Here is a 16,952-nt window from a genome sequence, read left to right on the forward strand (position 1 = left end):
ACTAGGACCCACCAGTGATCACCCAGAATTTCAGTTTTATTCTCTGATGAAAATGTGTGACAGTATAAAAGACAAAGATTCAATGTGATATAGAATAAGAGATTAGAATGATTTTAAAAAAGGCCAATAAATGTTTTAAGAAACCATTATACACCTTTAATTATGAGAAAAGTCTGCTGTGTTTTCATCATTCGTGGCCTCAGTGGTGATGCAGTGAAAGCACAAGTTTCTTCGTCATGGTGAACGCCACAACAGGTATCTGCAGTATTTTATCAGGTCGATTGGGGAACCTTTTCTGACCTACGTCATTCTTCACATGTTGTAAGATGGTCAATAAGTCCTCACCCCTAAAACAGAGCATAGATTCTGATTAAATAAAGTGGACATTTTATACTACTGGGGAATTCATTGGCTCTACAGAATACAAAGAACTGTGGATGTTTCACATTTTCTTCAAGCTTTATATTTACCTTGGACAGCGCTCCCTCAGCTGCTGACACACAGACTGGATAAACAAGCTCCCTTCTATTACGTGTCTAAATGATACAAAACCTTCACCAGCGGCAATGGCAACCAGAACATCTGCTTCTGCAGGGATGGAACCACCACCACAATTATCTTCCTCCGGATCCACTCTCTGATATCCTTGACAGGCCTGGATCAGGAACACTTTGGGCTTCCCTTTGAGGGCCGACTGCTTGGTCGCCCTGAAGGTTCTGGTGATGTGTTTAATGGCGAGAGGGTTCTCGTCAGTCCCCAAAACTACACCTTCCATTCCGTTACTGAGAAGACAGCAGATGAAGGCATCTCCATGATTAAGAGGCTGCTGAGGTTCAGTGAATCCGGTGCCAGACCACTCCTCAACTCTGAACTCCTGCGGTGGCAGAGCGTGGTCGTTCAGGGAGGAAAACCAGGTCAGCGTTTGCTCCATCTGGTCCTTGGTTTGGTCTTTACACATCAGCGCTCTGAAGCCCAGCTCACTGAACACCTCTGCCAAACTTTCTGCAAAAAAAAGAATTAGAAAAATAAATTGTAAAGCCACATACAAAGACAAACAAGCACTCTCACATTCACACCTACGGGCAATTTAGAATGATCAATTAACCTCAGCATATTTTTGGACTGTGGGAGGAAGCCGGAGTACCCGGAGAAAACCCACGCATGCACAGGGAGAACATGCAAACTCCATGCAGAAAGATCCCGGGAAAGCCGGGACGCGAACCAGGGATCTTCTCGCTGCAAGGCGAAAGTGCTAACCACTACACCACTGTGCAGCCCTGAAGTAATATCACACATGATAATTAAATACTGCACATCATTAAAAAATTGGATCCACTCTGAAACTTACGAGCATCTTTGTCTGATCCTCTTCTGACTCCGAGGCTCATGAAGTTCACATTGTTCATGATCAGACAGAGGCCGACCGGCTGGCTGTTCAGTGGATAAAGGTCATCCTATAAAAGACAGAAGTGGTAGCATTTATGTGGAAAATAAAATAAATGTAAATGTTCAGAAACATGCAAATATGAAGATATGAAACATCAGCCACACTTATTTTTATATTAATACAACAATCTATCATTACAACAATAAGCTACATCACTGCTGTAATCGGTGACTCCTGTACACTTTAATAACAGTTTACTAAATAATTTACACACTTTTGTTACATATATTTATTTATTACACTGTGCAATAATCCTGGATCCACTAGGACCCAACCACCCCTTCGATATTCATATTATTATCATTGTTATAGTGTATTTAGACTTGTAAAATACCAGCGTGTTCTTTTACTTTATTTCTTCTAGCAGCACAATTTGTACAATATTTTCCTTATTTTTCTTAAATCTAAAATGTGGTCTAACTGGATGCCTTGGATATTCCCAAAAAGGATGAATGACCTGTCTATCTATCTATCTATCTATCTATCTATCTATCTATCTATCTATCTATCTATCTATATGTTATTGTGCACTGGGCAACTGCAGTAAAGGCACACTATTCTATTCTATTCTATTCTATTCTATTCTATTCTATTCTATTCTATTCTATTCTATTCTATTCTAGTCTAAGCGTTGTGAGATGACAAATGTTGTGAATTTGTGCTATATAAACAAAACTGAATATTTAAGTCTATTATATTGTATTTTATGAGGTATTACAAGACCACGAAGCTAATGTTCTACATGTTACTACAGACTAATGACACATTTTTCAACACGCTTTGAGATGAAAATGTGTCTTTTGATCATTTGTAAGGAAAAAGTACATAACTTCCTTGTTGTCTTCATTAATTTATAGTTATATATTCCATTTATTTTCAACACTTCCTACAAGTCTGCAGCTCTGTCACATACAGCACTGTGTTATTTCAGGATCTCACCATCTTTGGATTCTTGTTGTCTTGTCCCAGAAACACCTCTGAGGAAACCAGAGTAAAACAGAATCACAAATCCGAACTTAAAACTCTTGGAACACGTTTGCTTCACCTGAGACAGACTAAAGCTCAGCTGTGTGTCTTTACGTACCACTGTGTGATGAGGAGACCTGGACAGGTCTGGGTAAAGGTCGTGCACCAGGTAGTTGGATGTTGCTCAGGCTCGGGAAGGTTGATTTAATGTCCTCGTCAGTTTGCAGGAGATCCAGGAAGTCTCGGCAGGTCTCTTCTCCTTTATTCATGATCTTATCCACAAGCTCAACAACACGTCCCTCCACATCTTCTCTGATGCTTTTCAGAATGTTATATTCACGTTTAGTTATCAGATCATTCTCAAAGACCTTGTCGAGTATAAACCTGTCATCTCCACATAAAATCCTTTGAATGCCTGTTTTGTTGCGCCTCAGCGTGTCCTCGGCGGACATGGTGAAGCTGCGAGGAACGATAAAACCAAGATTAATAATTAGAAGACCTGGACACAATTATTGAAATAGGACTTTGTTACCTTGCCGTCCCTCCAGACTGTGCTCAGGGTGGAGTGTTCCCGCTGGAATCGACTTTCGATTTCAGTCAGACTCTAACTTTGTCGCTTAAAAGACACCTGCCTAGACCTGGACTTCTGACCTGCTCCGTTGTTTTTTTTTTTATCCAATATGCAAGTTGTTCCGCGTAACAGCAGCACTGATAATTATATCTGCAGCGGAATATAGAGAGACAATGACTTCCTGTGGATTCTTGAGCTACAGTAATGGTAGAAAGTGCGCTGATCGAGGCTCATTTCGGCTCCTTTCGACTGAACACGGAAGCAGCCGGGACAACTTGAATAATGTCGTTTCTCACCATCACCACATGGGACAGCAATGAACCTCTTCACTAGAGTCACCAGAGAGAACACAAAAACACACAACTGAGCCTTTAAGGTAGTTTCATGGTGCATAGCCGATGTTTAACTTTACCAAGGTAAACGGCATGAATACATAAAAGGAGCAACTACCAGCTGGCTGCGACAGACAGCGTGCTCTGGTCATATTTTAAAGAAAACAGTCTTCTGCTGTACTTCTGTGGGCCGCTTTTTTTCGGAGAAGAAGACGAACAAGTCCGAGTTGTCATGGTAACGACGCTGTGGTACCGAACACCCCCCCCCCCCACCTCCACCCCCACCCACAATATTCGCGCAAATAAAATGATGGTAGTTATTCAGCACAGTTAAAATCACACTGATAAACTATACTGATTATATATGCATCTTAGAAAACACCATATGTGACCTATGAAATCTATGGTCAGTATGAGAAGTCTGTAAACAAGCTTTAAAAACTCTTTTCTGTGAGCCCTCCATGTGTCATCGGTAGGAGCCATTCTACTGGCCGCAATGTTAAAATGTCAAGATGTACTAAAAATAAAGATTATGCAGGATTTGAGTGTGAATAAAACCCTGCATAAAGATTACATAAAGTAATTAACAATTACATCAGTAAGTTGAAATTGATCATTGATATCTTAAATATGTAAATGTTACCAGAATTCAGCATGTAGACCTTCTGTTTGTAAAAAATATTTTAAACTGTTCTAAAAATCTTGAGTCTATGTGGTTCAAATTAGGACCCATCAGTGATCATCACACTTTCAATTTTATTCTCTGATGAAAATGGGTGACAGTAAAAAAGACAAAGAATCAATGTGATATAGAATAAGAGATTAGAATGATTGTTTAAAAAGCCAATAAACACCTTAAGAAACCATTATACACCACTAATTATGAGACAAAGTCTGCTGTGTCTGCATGATTTGTGGCCTCAGGTGTGATGTGGTGAAAACACAAGTGTCTTCCTCAGGTTGAATCTCACTTCAGACATCTGCTTCTTTTCACCAGGTTGGCTGGAGGCCTCTTTCTGACTGACATCATTGTTGACGTGGGTCAGGATGGTCAATAAATCCTCACCCCTGAAACAGTGCATAGATTCTGATTAATAAAGTGGACACTTTATACTATGGGGGAATTCACTGGATCTACAGAATACAAAGAACTGTGGATGTTTTACATTTTCATCAAGCTTTATACTTACCTTGGACAGCGCTCCCTCAGCTGCTGACACACAGACTGGATAAACCAGCTCCCATCTATTCGGTGTCTAAATGATACATAATCTTCAACAGTGGAGATGGCAACCAGAACATCTGCTTCTACAGGGATGGAACCACCACCACAATTATCTTCCTCCAGATCTTTTACTAACACTCCACACTGTTCATCTTTTCCTTGACAGGCCTGGATCAGGAACACTTTGGGCTTCCCGGTGAGGGCCGACTGCTCAGTCGCCCTGAAGGATCTGGTGATGTGTTTAATGGAGACAGGATTCCTGTCAGTCCCCAAAACTGCACCTTTCACTCCGTGACTGAGAAGACAGCAGATGAAGGCATCTCCATGATTAAGAGGCTGCTGAGGTTCAGTGAATCCGGTGCCAGACCACTCCTCAACTCTGAACTCCTGCGGTGGCAGAGCGTGGTCGTTCAGGGAGGAAAACCAGGTCAGCGTTTGCTCCATCTGGTCCTTGGTTTGGTCTTTACACATCAGCGCTCTGAAGCCCAGCTCACTGAACACCTCTGCCAAACTTTCTGCAAAAAAAAAGAATTAGAAAAATAAATTGTAAAGCTTCAACGACAAACAAACAGGATAACAACATAAAATGTTGAAAGTCTAAGATCAGATAGAAAACTTTATTAATGCAAAGGAAATTCTTTTACCAGACATTGCTCAGAAAACTAAATTTCATAACAGGAAATGCTGTGCAGAGTAGAAAAGCAATAAGATATGAGTAGGAAAATAAAATAAGTAAGCTAACATAAGACGAGAATAAAAAATATCACACATGATAATTAAATACTGCACATCATTAAAAAATTGGAGCCACTCTGAAACTTACGAGCATCTTTGTCTGATCCTCTTCTGACTGAGCCGTCAGTGAAGTTCACATTGTTCATGATCAGACAGAGGCCGACCGGCTGGCTGTTCAGTGGATAAAGGTCATCCTATAAAAGACAGAAGTGATAACACTTAAATGTCAAAATAAAATAAATGTAAAGTAACTGTTCAGAAACATGAAAAGATCTATAAGTGCAACATCAGCTACTCTTGTTTTTATATTAATACAACAATCTATCATTACAACAATAACTACATCACTGTTGTCATTGGTGACTTCTGTACACTTTAATAACACTTTACTACATATTTTACATACTTTTGTGACATATTTATGTGCTAAACTGTGCAATAATCCTGGATCTACTAGGACCCAACCACCACTTCTATATTCAGATTATTATTGTTGTCATAGTGTATTTAGACTTTTTATTACACTTTTTATTGTAAAATACCAGCATGTTTTTGCACATCTCTTCTTCTAGGAGTACCGTTTGCACAATATTTCCTTATTTTTTTAAAATCTAAAATGTGTTATCTATCTATCTATCTATCTATCTATCTATCTATCTATCTATCTATCTATCTATCTATCTATCTATCTATCTATCTATCTATCTATTTATTCTAAGCATTGTGAGACGACATATGTTGTGAATTTGCACTATTTAAATAAAATTGAATATTCTGTTCTATTTAATAAGGTATTACAATACCACAAAGATAATGTTCTACATGTTACTACAGACTAATGACACATTTTTCAATACGCTTTGAGATGAAAACGTATCTTTTGATCATTTGTAAGGAAAAAGTACATAACTTCCTTATTGTCTTCATTAATTTATAGTTATATATTCCATTTATTTTCAACACTTCCTACAAGTCTGCAGCTCTGTCACATACAGCACTGTGTTATTTCAGGATCTCACCATCTTTGGCCTCTTCTTGTCTTGTCCCAGAAACACCTCTGAGGAAACCAGAGTAAAACAGAATCACAAATCCGAACTTAAAACTCTTGGAACATGTTTGCTTCACCTGAGACAGACTAAAGCTCAGCTGTGTGTCTTTACGTACCACTGTGTGATGAGGAGACCTGGACAGGTCTGGGTAAAGGTCGTGCACCAGGTAGCTGAATGTTGCTCAGGCTCGGGAAGGTTGATTTAATGTCCTCGTCAGTTTGCAGGAGATCCAGGAAGTCTCGGCAGGTCTCTTCTCCTTTATTCATGATCTTATCCACAAGCTCAACAACGTGCCCCTCATCATCTTCTTTGTTGATGCTTTTCAGATTGTTGTATTCACGTGGAGTTATCAGATCATTCTCAAAGACCTTGTCGAGGATGAACTTTCGATCTCCACACAGAATCGTTTGAATGCCTGTTTTATTGCGCCTCAGCGTGTCTTTGGCGGACATGGTGAAGCTGCGAGTACCGATAAAAACGAAGATTATTAATTAGAAGACCTGGACACAATTATTGAAATAGGACTTTGTTACCTTGTCGTCCTTCCAGACGGTGCTCAGGGTGGAGTGTTCCCGCTAGAATCGACTTCTGATAAAGAGTCAGAGTGAAACTTTATCGCTTTAAAGACACCTGCTCAGACCTGCTCTTCAGACCTGCTCTTCAGACCTGCTCGGGTGCTTTTATCCAATGTGAAGGTTCCGGGAAACAGCAGTAGAATCTCAAAATTGTATCTACAGCGGAGTGTGGAGACAATAAAGGACTGTCCACCACCTAGTGGAGGAGCAGCCGAGCGACTTCCTGTGGATTCTTGAGCTACAGTAATGGCAGAAAGTTTACTGATAGAGGCTCATTTCGGCTCCTTGTTGCTGAACACGGAAGCAGCCGGGACAACTTGAAGAATGGCGTTTTCTCACCATCGCCACATGGGACAGCAATGAACCTCTTCATTCGAGTCACCAGAGAAAACACAAAAACACACAACTGACCTTTTAAGGTAGTTTCATGGTGCATACATAGACTATATATATAGTCGATGGGTACAGGGGCTAAATCCTTTCAAGACAAAGTAAGTAGACACATCTAAAAAGAATTAGTGATGGTATCATAAACGTTTTCCCTGGTGGTCTAGTGGTTAGGATTCGGCGCTCTCACCGCCGCGGCCCGGGTTCGATTCCCGGTCAGGGAACATGTTTTATTTCTCCCCTCCGTTTGTAGTCGTAGCAATAATGTATCTGCAGACACGGATATGTAAAAGAAAAACCATGCAAAATTTACAAAACATTAATCCTAGACAATAAAAACAGTTAATATTTTTATCATCAAATTCACCTGCATGTTCAGGCAACACGTAGCAATGACAAAATTAGTCTTTTTTTTAAATTTTATTTTAAATATAATGTAGGCTCACTGAAATGTGCATGCGGTCATATGGTCTACATATGGTCAAAGCAGGACTAACTATTGAAGACCATTTGTACATTCAAGATTCAAGATTCAAGACCTTTATTTATCACAAACACAATTATACACAGTATAATGTGCAGTGAAATGTATTGAGCACCTGTTTCAGACCAAAACAATCAAAATAATAAGAATAAGATATACAAGAAATATATATACACACACACACACACACAAATATATATATATATATATATATATATATATATATATATATATATATATATATATATATATATATATATATATATATATATATATATATATATATATACACACACACGCACACAAACTGAAAAATTAATGTTACCTATGACCCCGTAATTTACAAATGGTCAACTCAATCAATATTCACCACTTTAAAAAAATCTGTCAAACTGAAATTAAATCAGGTGTGGGGGATTCTGTTAATTGAGGTGGAATGGCCCATTTGTTTTCAGTGTAACTACCATGGAAAGTACGATATGGTTGGATATCGACCTTTAAAATGCAACATTTCATCTTACCTTATCTTATCTTACCTTATCTTATCTTATCTCTGATCTGATCATATCTTACCAGACAGACCAAGAGATCACGAATCTAAACGCTTTTTCAAAGACTTCGACTTGTTGCCAGGAATACAATTCTGCCCAAATATGAATCTGTTTTTTGGTTCCTGAAAAGTAGCTACAATTAAAAAAAAGGTTTCAAAACTATGAAGTAAAGGATGTTGCAACATTTTTTTAAAAGTTTCCATTTGATTTTAACAACTTACTCACAGAGAAGTACTTCAAAACAGACACTGATTCTTTCTTTCACTTGTGTTCCTTTTGTGCTTACCAAAAACCGGCAGTTTTAACAGGAAAAGCTATATACAGGGTGATGGAATTATTTTAATCTTGCAGTGTATGCATGAGTGGAGAAAAATAGAGAAACGAAGACACGCTCTAAAAAAGTCATTTAGGGAACCTTTTACTGCCACTTCATTAAATACAGGGTTGCAGGATAAAAATTCTAACTTGTTGATTTAGATAAGCCATTTAAGTTGCAAAAAATTAGATTGGACAAGTCACGCTGACATTTTAATAAACTAAAACTACCAATATTGCAACTTAGTGTAACATTTTTTTCTGCATTAAGTGATTTAAAACATTTAAGTTCCAGTGAATTTAATAAACTGACATGATGACTTAATTTTCCTACATTTTGAGTTCAGGATTTTTACTTTTTGTTCATGCTACCAGCTATATATTGGTAATTTAAACTATCACAGGTTAAAAATTACTTCCCCTAACTCTGACATAGTTGATTGGCATTTGGTTATTCCATTAGAAGCTGTCATAACTAAGAAAGACTGATGCAAACTGTTGTGTTGTAGTTTTGTTTTGAGAGCGCAGCGCTTGGCTTCCTGAGCCCTCATACAGTACGTGACGTCATGCTTCTTCTTTCCCCAGAAATGTGTCATGTGTCTTTGACTTCAGGCAGTGAGAACCACAGCGAGCGACAGAGTGGAGGAGCAGCAGGAGGTAACGGCTTCTTAGTAATCTTGTTTACTGTAATGTTGTTAGGATTGATGCTTTTGTGTTAGCGTTGAGGAGACCCAGAACCTGGAGTAGCAAATCATGGTTATGTCCATTAATGGCGTGAGTGTGTCGACAAAGCAAAGCGGTGATAACTCAGTGATTCTGTCTTTTTTATGGAGGATGTAAAGATGTTTGTCAGCAGTGGAGATGCTTATGTTGTTAAAACCTACAAGAGAATGAGGAACAGTGGAGAATTTACACTCATATAAGGCAAGCAGCTTCTTTAAGTTTCATTATTTGTCCACTGAGATGTCTTACTATCACTCAGACTCAAGATGTTAGCATTTAAAAAGGGGAAGTATGAAATGCCAGGAAATTACTCAGTGTGTTCTGATCAAATAGCGTTCCCATGCTGACTGTGTCTTACCTGTGTGTTTATCAGTGGGTATTAATGTACGCCTGTTTGTTTTTGTGTGTGATGAAACCACAGGTTGGCTATGAAGCTGTTTCCTGCTCATCCAACACTTTGGGCCACTTTGCTGGTTTTGTGGGTGTCACAAAGCGGTGGGTGGCTTTTGATATTATGCACAATTCACACACATACGCTGCCAATATAAAAACAGGATGATGTTAAATAGCTGTCAAAACATGGCTGTCAAAACGTTTTTTTTTTCTTAAGTAACCCGTATTTTATTCCTCAAAGGTTGTTAGCGTTTCTTGTTTTCATCTGGGTGGTGGCGCGGTTTGTTTCCTCTTCCCCCGTATATGAAGTTTGAAGTTTTGTCCTCCGCCAAGATTGAAGTGTGATTTCACCCCTCAACTCTGAGCTACAATCCACCCAACGCAAAACATTTTGTTAACTGACAAGAAGTAATTAAGGCCCTGAGAGGGGAAGAGGACAGGCATGGAAAATGGAGAGTGACACTGAATCTGCCACATATTCGGCTTTCTTGGTGGTTGAGGATTTTTCCCCCTTTGGAATTCCCTGAAGTGAATGTTTTTGTGGTGGATTCTGAGCTCTGTTGGCTTGAGCTGGACGCTGGAGCTCTTGGAGCCGAGGTAATGCAAGCCAGAGAGAGGACTGGGGCAAGTCTGAGGTTAGCTAGAAGGAGGCTAGGATGAGGGTCTGAAGGGAACAATGCAGTCCGGTGGGGTTTCTACGGTGGTTCAGACTTCTGTTTTTGTGTTCTTGGACGAACCCAAAAACAGAAGTCTGAACCACTGCACCACTCTTGAAAGACAGCAAAGTAGTGTGAGCACCTAAATGAGTGGTTTCACCTGCTAAAGGCCATTAACACTCTTTCTGTACTGATTTCATGATGGTTCAAGAGGCAGATTTTCACTGCAGGGAGTCAGGATAGGCACAAGACGGTGCACATGTTTACAGGAACGGCCCCTAATCAGCCATTTCAGCCTCTGCTTTGACAGTTTTGACCGCAACAATAGCATCAAGTTTGCTGAAACAAAAAGAAAAAGCAGTTACTGGCTGTACAGTACTAATAAAAAACATTCGCCGCGGGTGCAAGGGGAGTATTGACTTCAGATTCTCTATATACGTTCTGGTGAATTCTCATCAAGATTTTTTTCAACAGTTGGTTTCCCTTTACTTCTTTCCCAGAAAGCTTTGTCTGATGAAGAACATGCAGCAGCTGTAGTATACACAGAGTTTACTCTCTTAGTCGCTGAAGCTTGTAACTTCTTCAGGGGAGTCATAGGTGTCTTGGTGGCCTCCTTCACTCATCACATTCCCTCCATTTCTTAATGATGGATTTCACAGCAACTGCACAGCAAGATTTTTATTGACTTTTTTCCCCGACTTGTAATTTTTAATGCCGTTCTCACAGAGTTACTGAGTGTCCTTTTTAAGGTTGGAGGTGTTTTTATACTTATAATCACTTTAGACACATTCACTGCACTCAGATGATCTCGATTTCACAAACCGTGTGACTTCTACCCCCTAATTAATTAATTGAGTTGGTACAATCAGAAACGTTCGTGCCACTCATAAGCTCCTCCACTGGAAAACGGCTTAATGTGAGTGCTGGCATTGTAGTAAACAGTAGATGTTGTGTAGAACCGTCTTCAATCCATGAAGTCCTGAGTTCATCACAGTAGAGTCATATCATTTAGTTTAGAGCAACTGTAACTACTCTGGTCTGATGTTTAGAAAGTCACGTATCAAACAGATGTCTTTTAACGTTTATTTTCTCTCCAGTCTGAAGACACCGTGAAAACTGTGAAAATAAATGACATACAAACATTTCAGGAATACACAAAGTTTAAAAAAATGTTGTTAATTAGACAGATTCCGAGAGGTCTTTCAAGCTAATTATCTGTCTTTAGACGACAACACTGCATCAACCGTCCATACAACGCACTTCAAAGAATAATGGCAACAAATATGAAACAAAATAAAACTCATAAGTCACAGTTACCGTGTGCGCCTCTCAGACATGCAGAATAGTTAGGTTTTTTCTCTGTAGCAATGATGGCGTTTCCTTTGCAACTGTACTGTATCTGACCTACACGTTTGACCTCGCACTAAACTGTGGTCATGTGACTTGTTTCATATTAAGCCAAACATCAGTTTTTAAAGGTATACAAATATCAAAGTTACCTTCCTTAACATTCTCTTTATTGCATTTTTAATTAGTTTTAATTAACCTTATGAACTCAAACTTTTATAAAATGACAACAAAAAACAACCAACTTGAAACCAGAACTTCCACAATGACGCTCTTTTGAACAGCTACAGCAACTCTTTAAAGGAAAAAGATTTCAAATGCTGATGATTCAAACATGATGTACTGCAGAAGAGAGTCTGTGTTGTGTTTTAATTTCTGCAGACTGTATTGTCGCTCACACTGAGCTGCATGTTGTTATGTGTACATTCTCAGAGTTCAAAGCTGTGGCTAACATGAATTATAATTCTCTTTTCCGTAATGCTTGAACTCTATGTGTACCATTTCTTTTAACAGTGACTGAGGACAACAACTTAGATGTCTGTCAGGAGGATATAGACGTTGGCCTGGTGAGAATCTAAGTATTTTTTAACTTCCAAAGGCTGCAAAGACGCAGTTAAACCTCGATGCTTGAATATAGATCTATGTTTTGGTTTTATATTTTAGGTCCGAGTGCAGGATTCTACTGCGATGGAAGATCATGTAGAGAAAACTGATGTAGAAGAAAAATTTATCTGCCTCCTTTACCCAACAAATATTCTCAACTGCTCCTGGTCATTTGACACATCAGAGAAGGATATTCAGCTTTCAGTTCATATGAGGTATTCTGTATTTTAATGAGACATTACCCATATTTACTTGCATGCATATTTTCCCATATTTTTCACAAGTATTTCTCAATATGAACATCTGAGACAAAATGTAACTCATGCACAACAACATAAAGAAGCTTTTCTTTGTCCAGTGCCTTTTACTGCTTTCCAACATTGAATCATGGCCACTTTTATTAAGGTTTTTTGACAAGAATTTACAAAATTTATTTCTACAAAGTAATGTCAATTAATTAAAAACATAAAACCTAAAATAACTGACTGCATGGTTATACACCCCCATTAAGTCAGTATTTAGTAGTTGCACTTTCAGCCACATTTATAGAACTGAACCTGTGTTGATGGGTCTTAATTCAACCTTGTGCACATGGATCATACAATTTTAACCTGTTCTTTACTTCAAAACTTCAAACATCAGCAAAGCATATTTACAAAGGCGTTACATTCAAATGTACACATTATTTTGAGTGTGTATCTCTATTTTTCTTTCCTCAGTTTTTGTGATGAAGACACAGCAGTTCACTCTCTATACAATTCGTCTGCGGAAAGAGTTGGATCAGTGTCTTTGGATCTCAGTGAGCATAAGATGCATCATTATGTAATCCTCCACCTAAACATGTCCCAGCACAATGAGTGGAAAACTTACACTGACAAGTACGACATGGAGCTGCTAGGTAACACTCCAAGACAAACACTGTTACAGAGCTTTTCTTAGGTAGCTGCAAAATGATATTACACCTCAGATTTTTAAAAATGTAATCATTGAAATGAGTGGTGACCAGCGCCTTATGTATGTGTGGTTCGATTTAGGTTGTTTTTTGTACAGTCCTGAGCAAATTTTAAGCATAAATCATCATTTATTTTCTAATAATATGGTTGTGTTTTTCACAGAGGTTCTGTCTCCACCCCAGAACATCTCTGCATCGATCAAAGATGGAGCTCTCCACATAACATGGGATGTGCCTCACAGCCGATCAGACTTCAGTCCGAGATGTTTTACATATGAGCTGGACATGGGTGACCAGGTGCAGTATGTCTTGAGTGTGTGGATCACTGTGGGTGCTGATCAATTCAAAAATAAGACACCCCATTTACCGTATTACTTTCTGGTAAGGGACATATCAGCAGAAATATTTAACAAGACAAACCTGGCAAGCTTTTAAAAGTCCAAAAAGGGACAGCAAACTAAAACTGCTAAGTAGGGATGTCTGATGATATTGGTCCACCAATATTATCGGCCTGTTATTGGCATGAAAATGTAAAATCGGTCAATATCGTTATAATTTTTTATTTTTTTGCCTATCATGAAAACTGATAAAATAATGCCTGGATTTCACCAGCATTTACTGGACTCAGAGGTAGGGAGGGAGAGAGGAAGAGTTTGAACTGTTGTGTTAGACTATATATATATGTATATATGTATATATATATATATATATATATATATATATCGCATAAATATGACATTTTTTCCATAACTTAAGCTGAAGTAGTTTACTTATTTTGCACAGACAATGTTTACATTTGGAAAGCCTTGTTGCATTTGAAAATGCATTCAGTGGAGTATCAATAAAATTTCAGCATGATTTGTTAATTCCACGACAGGAGATATGTGATGTTACCTAAAATTAGTTAAATAGCCCACATATATTGGTATCGATATCGGTATCAGTATCAGCTAATATCGGAATCAGAAATTGAGAGTTGGACAATATCTGACATCCCTGCTGCTAAGAGTTTACTAAAGAAACTCTTTACAACAGGAGGAAACAAAAATCTTCACCGACAAGCAGTCCTATACAGAACCAAATGCAGATCCCAGCAGCACCTACAAAGTGAGAATGAGGACAGTACTGGCAGACACATGTCATGGATCTCCTGAGTGGAGTGACTGGAGTCAAGCTGTCAGTGAGTGCTCTTTGTTGAACAGTAACTTAAACCAATATCTTGTCATCCTTATCCACTGATTCAATGGTTAGTGCCTGGAAGATTGACTACTAACAAAAGCATCAATTTCAGTGCAATAACCAGCTTCGTTGTGTGTCTGTGTATTTCAGCGGTGGAACAGTCAGCATACAAACTCAACCATGTGGTGATCGTCTCCATTTCCCTCGGATTACCCATGATCCTCTTGGCTATGTTGTTGTTGGTGTGCCATCAGAGGTACAGTTTGTCTGTTTCTGGCCGAATGACCAACCTGCGTGGCTGCCACACATTTAAATACACTCACAGCCCCTTTACCAACATCCTACCGCTCACAACTGCTTTTTTTTTTTTAAAAAAAAGCAATTTATCCTTTTTGATGAGTTGTTTCTCAACTGCTAGATTAAATCTGTGCTGGTTTTCAAATGCGAACCAGTGTCACAAAAAGGTGCTAAAGTTGACCCAGAGGTCACCAGAAGCAAAGTACACAAAGAAGAAGTGAGAGGACCGTGTAGGTGCTTTTTCTCTGAAAAGCCACAAGAGCAGCCACTGTAAACTTCCTTAAGATGCAGGCAGAAGTCCTCCTGCATGAGCTGTGAGTGGAAACACCCAAAGAGAGAAAATACAATAACAGATAAAGGACAGATGGACTTCCTTCCTCCTTTCTTTGATTGTTTCACATGTATAAAAATGCTACATATATAAACTATTATTTTATCCAGTGCAGCAGGCAGCAGAACTTGAAGTTGTGCATAAACAATCCTGCCTAAGGCTCGTGTTGTGAACGTGTGTTTTTCAGGGTGTCTAAGGTTCTGTTTCCACCGATTCCTCGTCCGCCGGCAAAGTACAAATATTTTTTGGAAAAAAGCGATGCATTTAATGTAAGTGCACACCTATTTGCTGCACATCTATCAGCTGACACTGGCATACAAAATGTTGTAAAGTTTTTTTCTTGTGTTTTTAGTTCTTTCACCCTGCGCCACCAGCAAAGACTGAAGAAGAGATCACAGAAGTGGAAGAGACAGAGCCGAACACTGAAAAATCATTTTAAAAGCAACACAAGATGGACACATTAAAATGCTTATGTTTAAATCTATGCACTGCCAGGCTTTCATATATATATTTATGCTAAGTGTGTGTTGATGTGTATTTATGTGCAAACGGTGGTTGAATGCTTTTATAGTCTTGAAGTCTAGCTGTCAGATCTAAAGAATTGGTCCACATTGTGTGACGTTTATTACATCTTGATGCATTTACACCAATATGACAGCAACATATGCTACTGATTATTCATCAACATAATAAGAAGGATTTGCCTTCAGCATGCTCTGCTTGATTACCTCACTCAAATGCATTCATTTTCTTTAACTTAAGTAATCAGACTAGAATCTATCAGTTCGCTGGTGAAATTTGAGCTGAAGCTTCTATAAAATGGGTGTCATGTTTATTTGTGAAACAAAGTTAGGTGAGCTATTGTCTTCTGGGCTCTGTTTATTGTAACCCTGAGAGCAGTTTACTTAAGCAGCCTTGATAAAACCTAAAGAATCAGAGGTCACTCAGCCTAGAAAAAGACATTAAAAAATTGAGGAAATATTAAATTTTTGCAAAAAATTGGATGGAAAAGTTGATACAACTCTCTTGTGTGTCCATTAAATGTGAAGCCACAGCCAACATGCATGTAGTTCAGCTTAGCACACAATTTTAAGACAGTCTAAGACCATTTATATGCTACCTGTATCCACGAGAAGTGATAATTTGAGATGTGAGACGATATAAATTTCATCATCTGCCCTAGTCCTTAAGAGTCTGTGGACATTATGGGCCGCACAAAATTTGTGTTTTCTACAAGGGCAGTCGTGTCCATGTTGCAGCAAATACGCAGATGACAATCTACTGTGCATGTATGGAACGCATCCTCCAAGCAGAGCACAAAACAGCATAATTTTAAACAACTATTTGCATGTTTTCACAACGGAGTATAATCCTGGCTTCAGGGCCTGGTTAGCCTTCTTTGCAGACACACAATGACAGCTGTGGGCAACATGGACATGTAGCTGTCCTGCTTTCTAGTCTGCTGAGAGGACGTCATCCAAGAAAGTAGTTTGTGGTCTATGCATTTCACAGTTTTCACAGTTGATGCCCTTGTAGCAGGACGTCCACACAGAGCTTCACCTACACCGTCTGATGGCCAGAGCCGTTACTGCCTGTTTTTGCTATATGGGTTTTGGGCAGATCGAAAAAACAAGATATAATACATGGATCTGTAAGCTTTAGAGGTGCTGGTATCTTTGGTACCAAGCCAGGTAGGCTTCCTTTTGCTCTTGTTTCAGGTCTTCATTCTAAGCTAAGCTAACTAACTGCATTTAATTCATGAATTTTGTATCTATCTTCTCATCTGCTTGTGCACAAAAAAGAAAATAAACACATTTCCCAAACCGATGTACTC

At 38.8% G+C, this 16,952-nt stretch overlaps 3 protein-coding genes and 1 non-coding gene across 4 annotated transcripts; 2 read left to right on the forward strand and 2 right to left on the reverse strand.

Annotated features, from left to right (window-relative positions):
- Positions 1-15: 15 nt before the first annotated feature.
- On the reverse strand, positions 16-3,254 carry LOC111588089 (caspase-8-like). Its single transcript, XM_035942901.2, has 6 exons — positions 2,946-3,254; positions 2,532-2,872; positions 2,387-2,424; positions 1,349-1,454; positions 471-1,002; positions 16-347 (listed from the first exon to the last, which is right to left on the reverse strand). The coding sequence occupies exons 2-6, from the start codon at positions 2,863-2,865 to the stop codon at positions 200-202; spliced, it is 1,158 nt and encodes a 385-aa protein (XP_035798794.1). The 5' UTR covers positions 2,866-2,872; positions 2,946-3,254; the 3' UTR covers positions 16-199.
- Positions 3,255-4,052: 798 nt separating this feature from the next.
- On the reverse strand, positions 4,053-7,081 carry LOC111588107 (caspase-8-like). Its single transcript, XM_023298259.3, has 6 exons — positions 6,859-7,081; positions 6,441-6,784; positions 6,296-6,333; positions 5,365-5,470; positions 4,507-5,056; positions 4,053-4,384 (listed from the first exon to the last, which is right to left on the reverse strand). Exons 2-6 carry the CDS (start codon positions 6,775-6,777, stop codon positions 4,237-4,239), a joined length of 1,179 nt encoding a protein of 392 aa, XP_023154027.2. The 5' UTR covers positions 6,778-6,784; positions 6,859-7,081; the 3' UTR covers positions 4,053-4,236.
- A 100-nt stretch (positions 7,082-7,181) lies between these two features.
- Positions 7,182-16,945, forward strand: LOC111588093 (granulocyte-macrophage colony-stimulating factor receptor subunit alpha-like). The gene is made up of 11 exons (XM_055014678.1): positions 7,182-7,319; positions 9,223-9,294; positions 9,782-9,855; positions 12,270-12,322; positions 12,420-12,574; positions 13,079-13,257; positions 13,475-13,608; positions 14,347-14,491; positions 14,641-14,746; positions 15,306-15,387; positions 15,471-16,945. Exons 3-11 carry the CDS (start codon positions 9,789-9,791, stop codon positions 15,555-15,557), a joined length of 1,008 nt encoding a protein of 335 aa, XP_054870653.1. The 5' UTR covers positions 7,182-7,319; positions 9,223-9,294; positions 9,782-9,788; the 3' UTR covers positions 15,558-16,945.
- Positions 7,440-7,511, forward strand: trnae-cuc (transfer RNA glutamic acid (anticodon CUC)). The gene has a single exon. It is a non-coding gene; the product is annotated as a tRNA-Glu (tRNA).
- Positions 16,946-16,952: the final 7 nt, after the last annotated feature.

This window comes from Amphiprion ocellaris, chromosome 10 (genome assembly GCF_022539595.1).
Source record: "Amphiprion ocellaris isolate individual 3 ecotype Okinawa chromosome 10, ASM2253959v1, whole genome shotgun sequence".
NCBI lineage: Eukaryota > Metazoa > Chordata > Actinopteri > Pomacentridae > Amphiprion > Amphiprion ocellaris.

What these genes read in the sequence shown, in the direction of transcription:
- LOC111588089 (XM_035942901.2), bottom strand. Translation starts at nt 2,865, where the DNA reads ATGTCCGCCGAGGACACGCTGAGGCGCAACAAAACAGGCATTCAAAGG. An exon ending in AGGATCAGACAAAGATGCTC is followed by an intron (nt 1,003 to 1,348) that starts GTAAGTTTCAGA and finishes TTTTTTTTGCAG; the next exon opens with AAAGTTTGGCAGAGGTGTTC. An exon ending in CTGAGGGAGCGCTGTCCAAG is followed by an intron (nt 348 to 470) that starts GTAAATATAAAG and finishes GCTCTGTTTTAG; the next exon opens with GGGTGAGGACTTATTGACCA.
- LOC111588107 (XM_023298259.3), bottom strand. Translation starts at nt 6,777, where the DNA reads ATGTCCGCCAAAGACACGCTGAGGCGCAATAAAACAGGCATTCAAACG. An exon ending in GGTCTCCTCATCACACAGTG is followed by an intron (nt 6,334 to 6,440) that starts GTACGTAAAGAC and finishes TGGTTTCCTCAG; the next exon opens with AGGTGTTTCTGGGACAAGAC. An exon ending in AGGATCAGACAAAGATGCTC is followed by an intron (nt 5,057 to 5,364) that starts GTAAGTTTCAGA and finishes TTTTTTTTGCAG; the next exon opens with AAAGTTTGGCAGAGGTGTTC.
- LOC111588093 (XM_055014678.1), top strand. Translation starts at nt 9,789, where the DNA reads ATGAAGCTGTTTCCTGCTCATCCAACACTTTGGGCCACTTTGCTGGTT. An exon ending in TTTGTGGGTGTCACAAAGCG is followed by an intron (nt 9,856 to 12,269) that starts GTGGGTGGCTTT and finishes TTCTTTTAACAG; the next exon opens with TGACTGAGGACAACAACTTA. An exon ending in TTGTTGGTGTGCCATCAGAG is followed by an intron (nt 14,747 to 15,305) that starts GTACAGTTTGTC and finishes TGTGTTTTTCAG; the next exon opens with GGTGTCTAAGGTTCTGTTTC.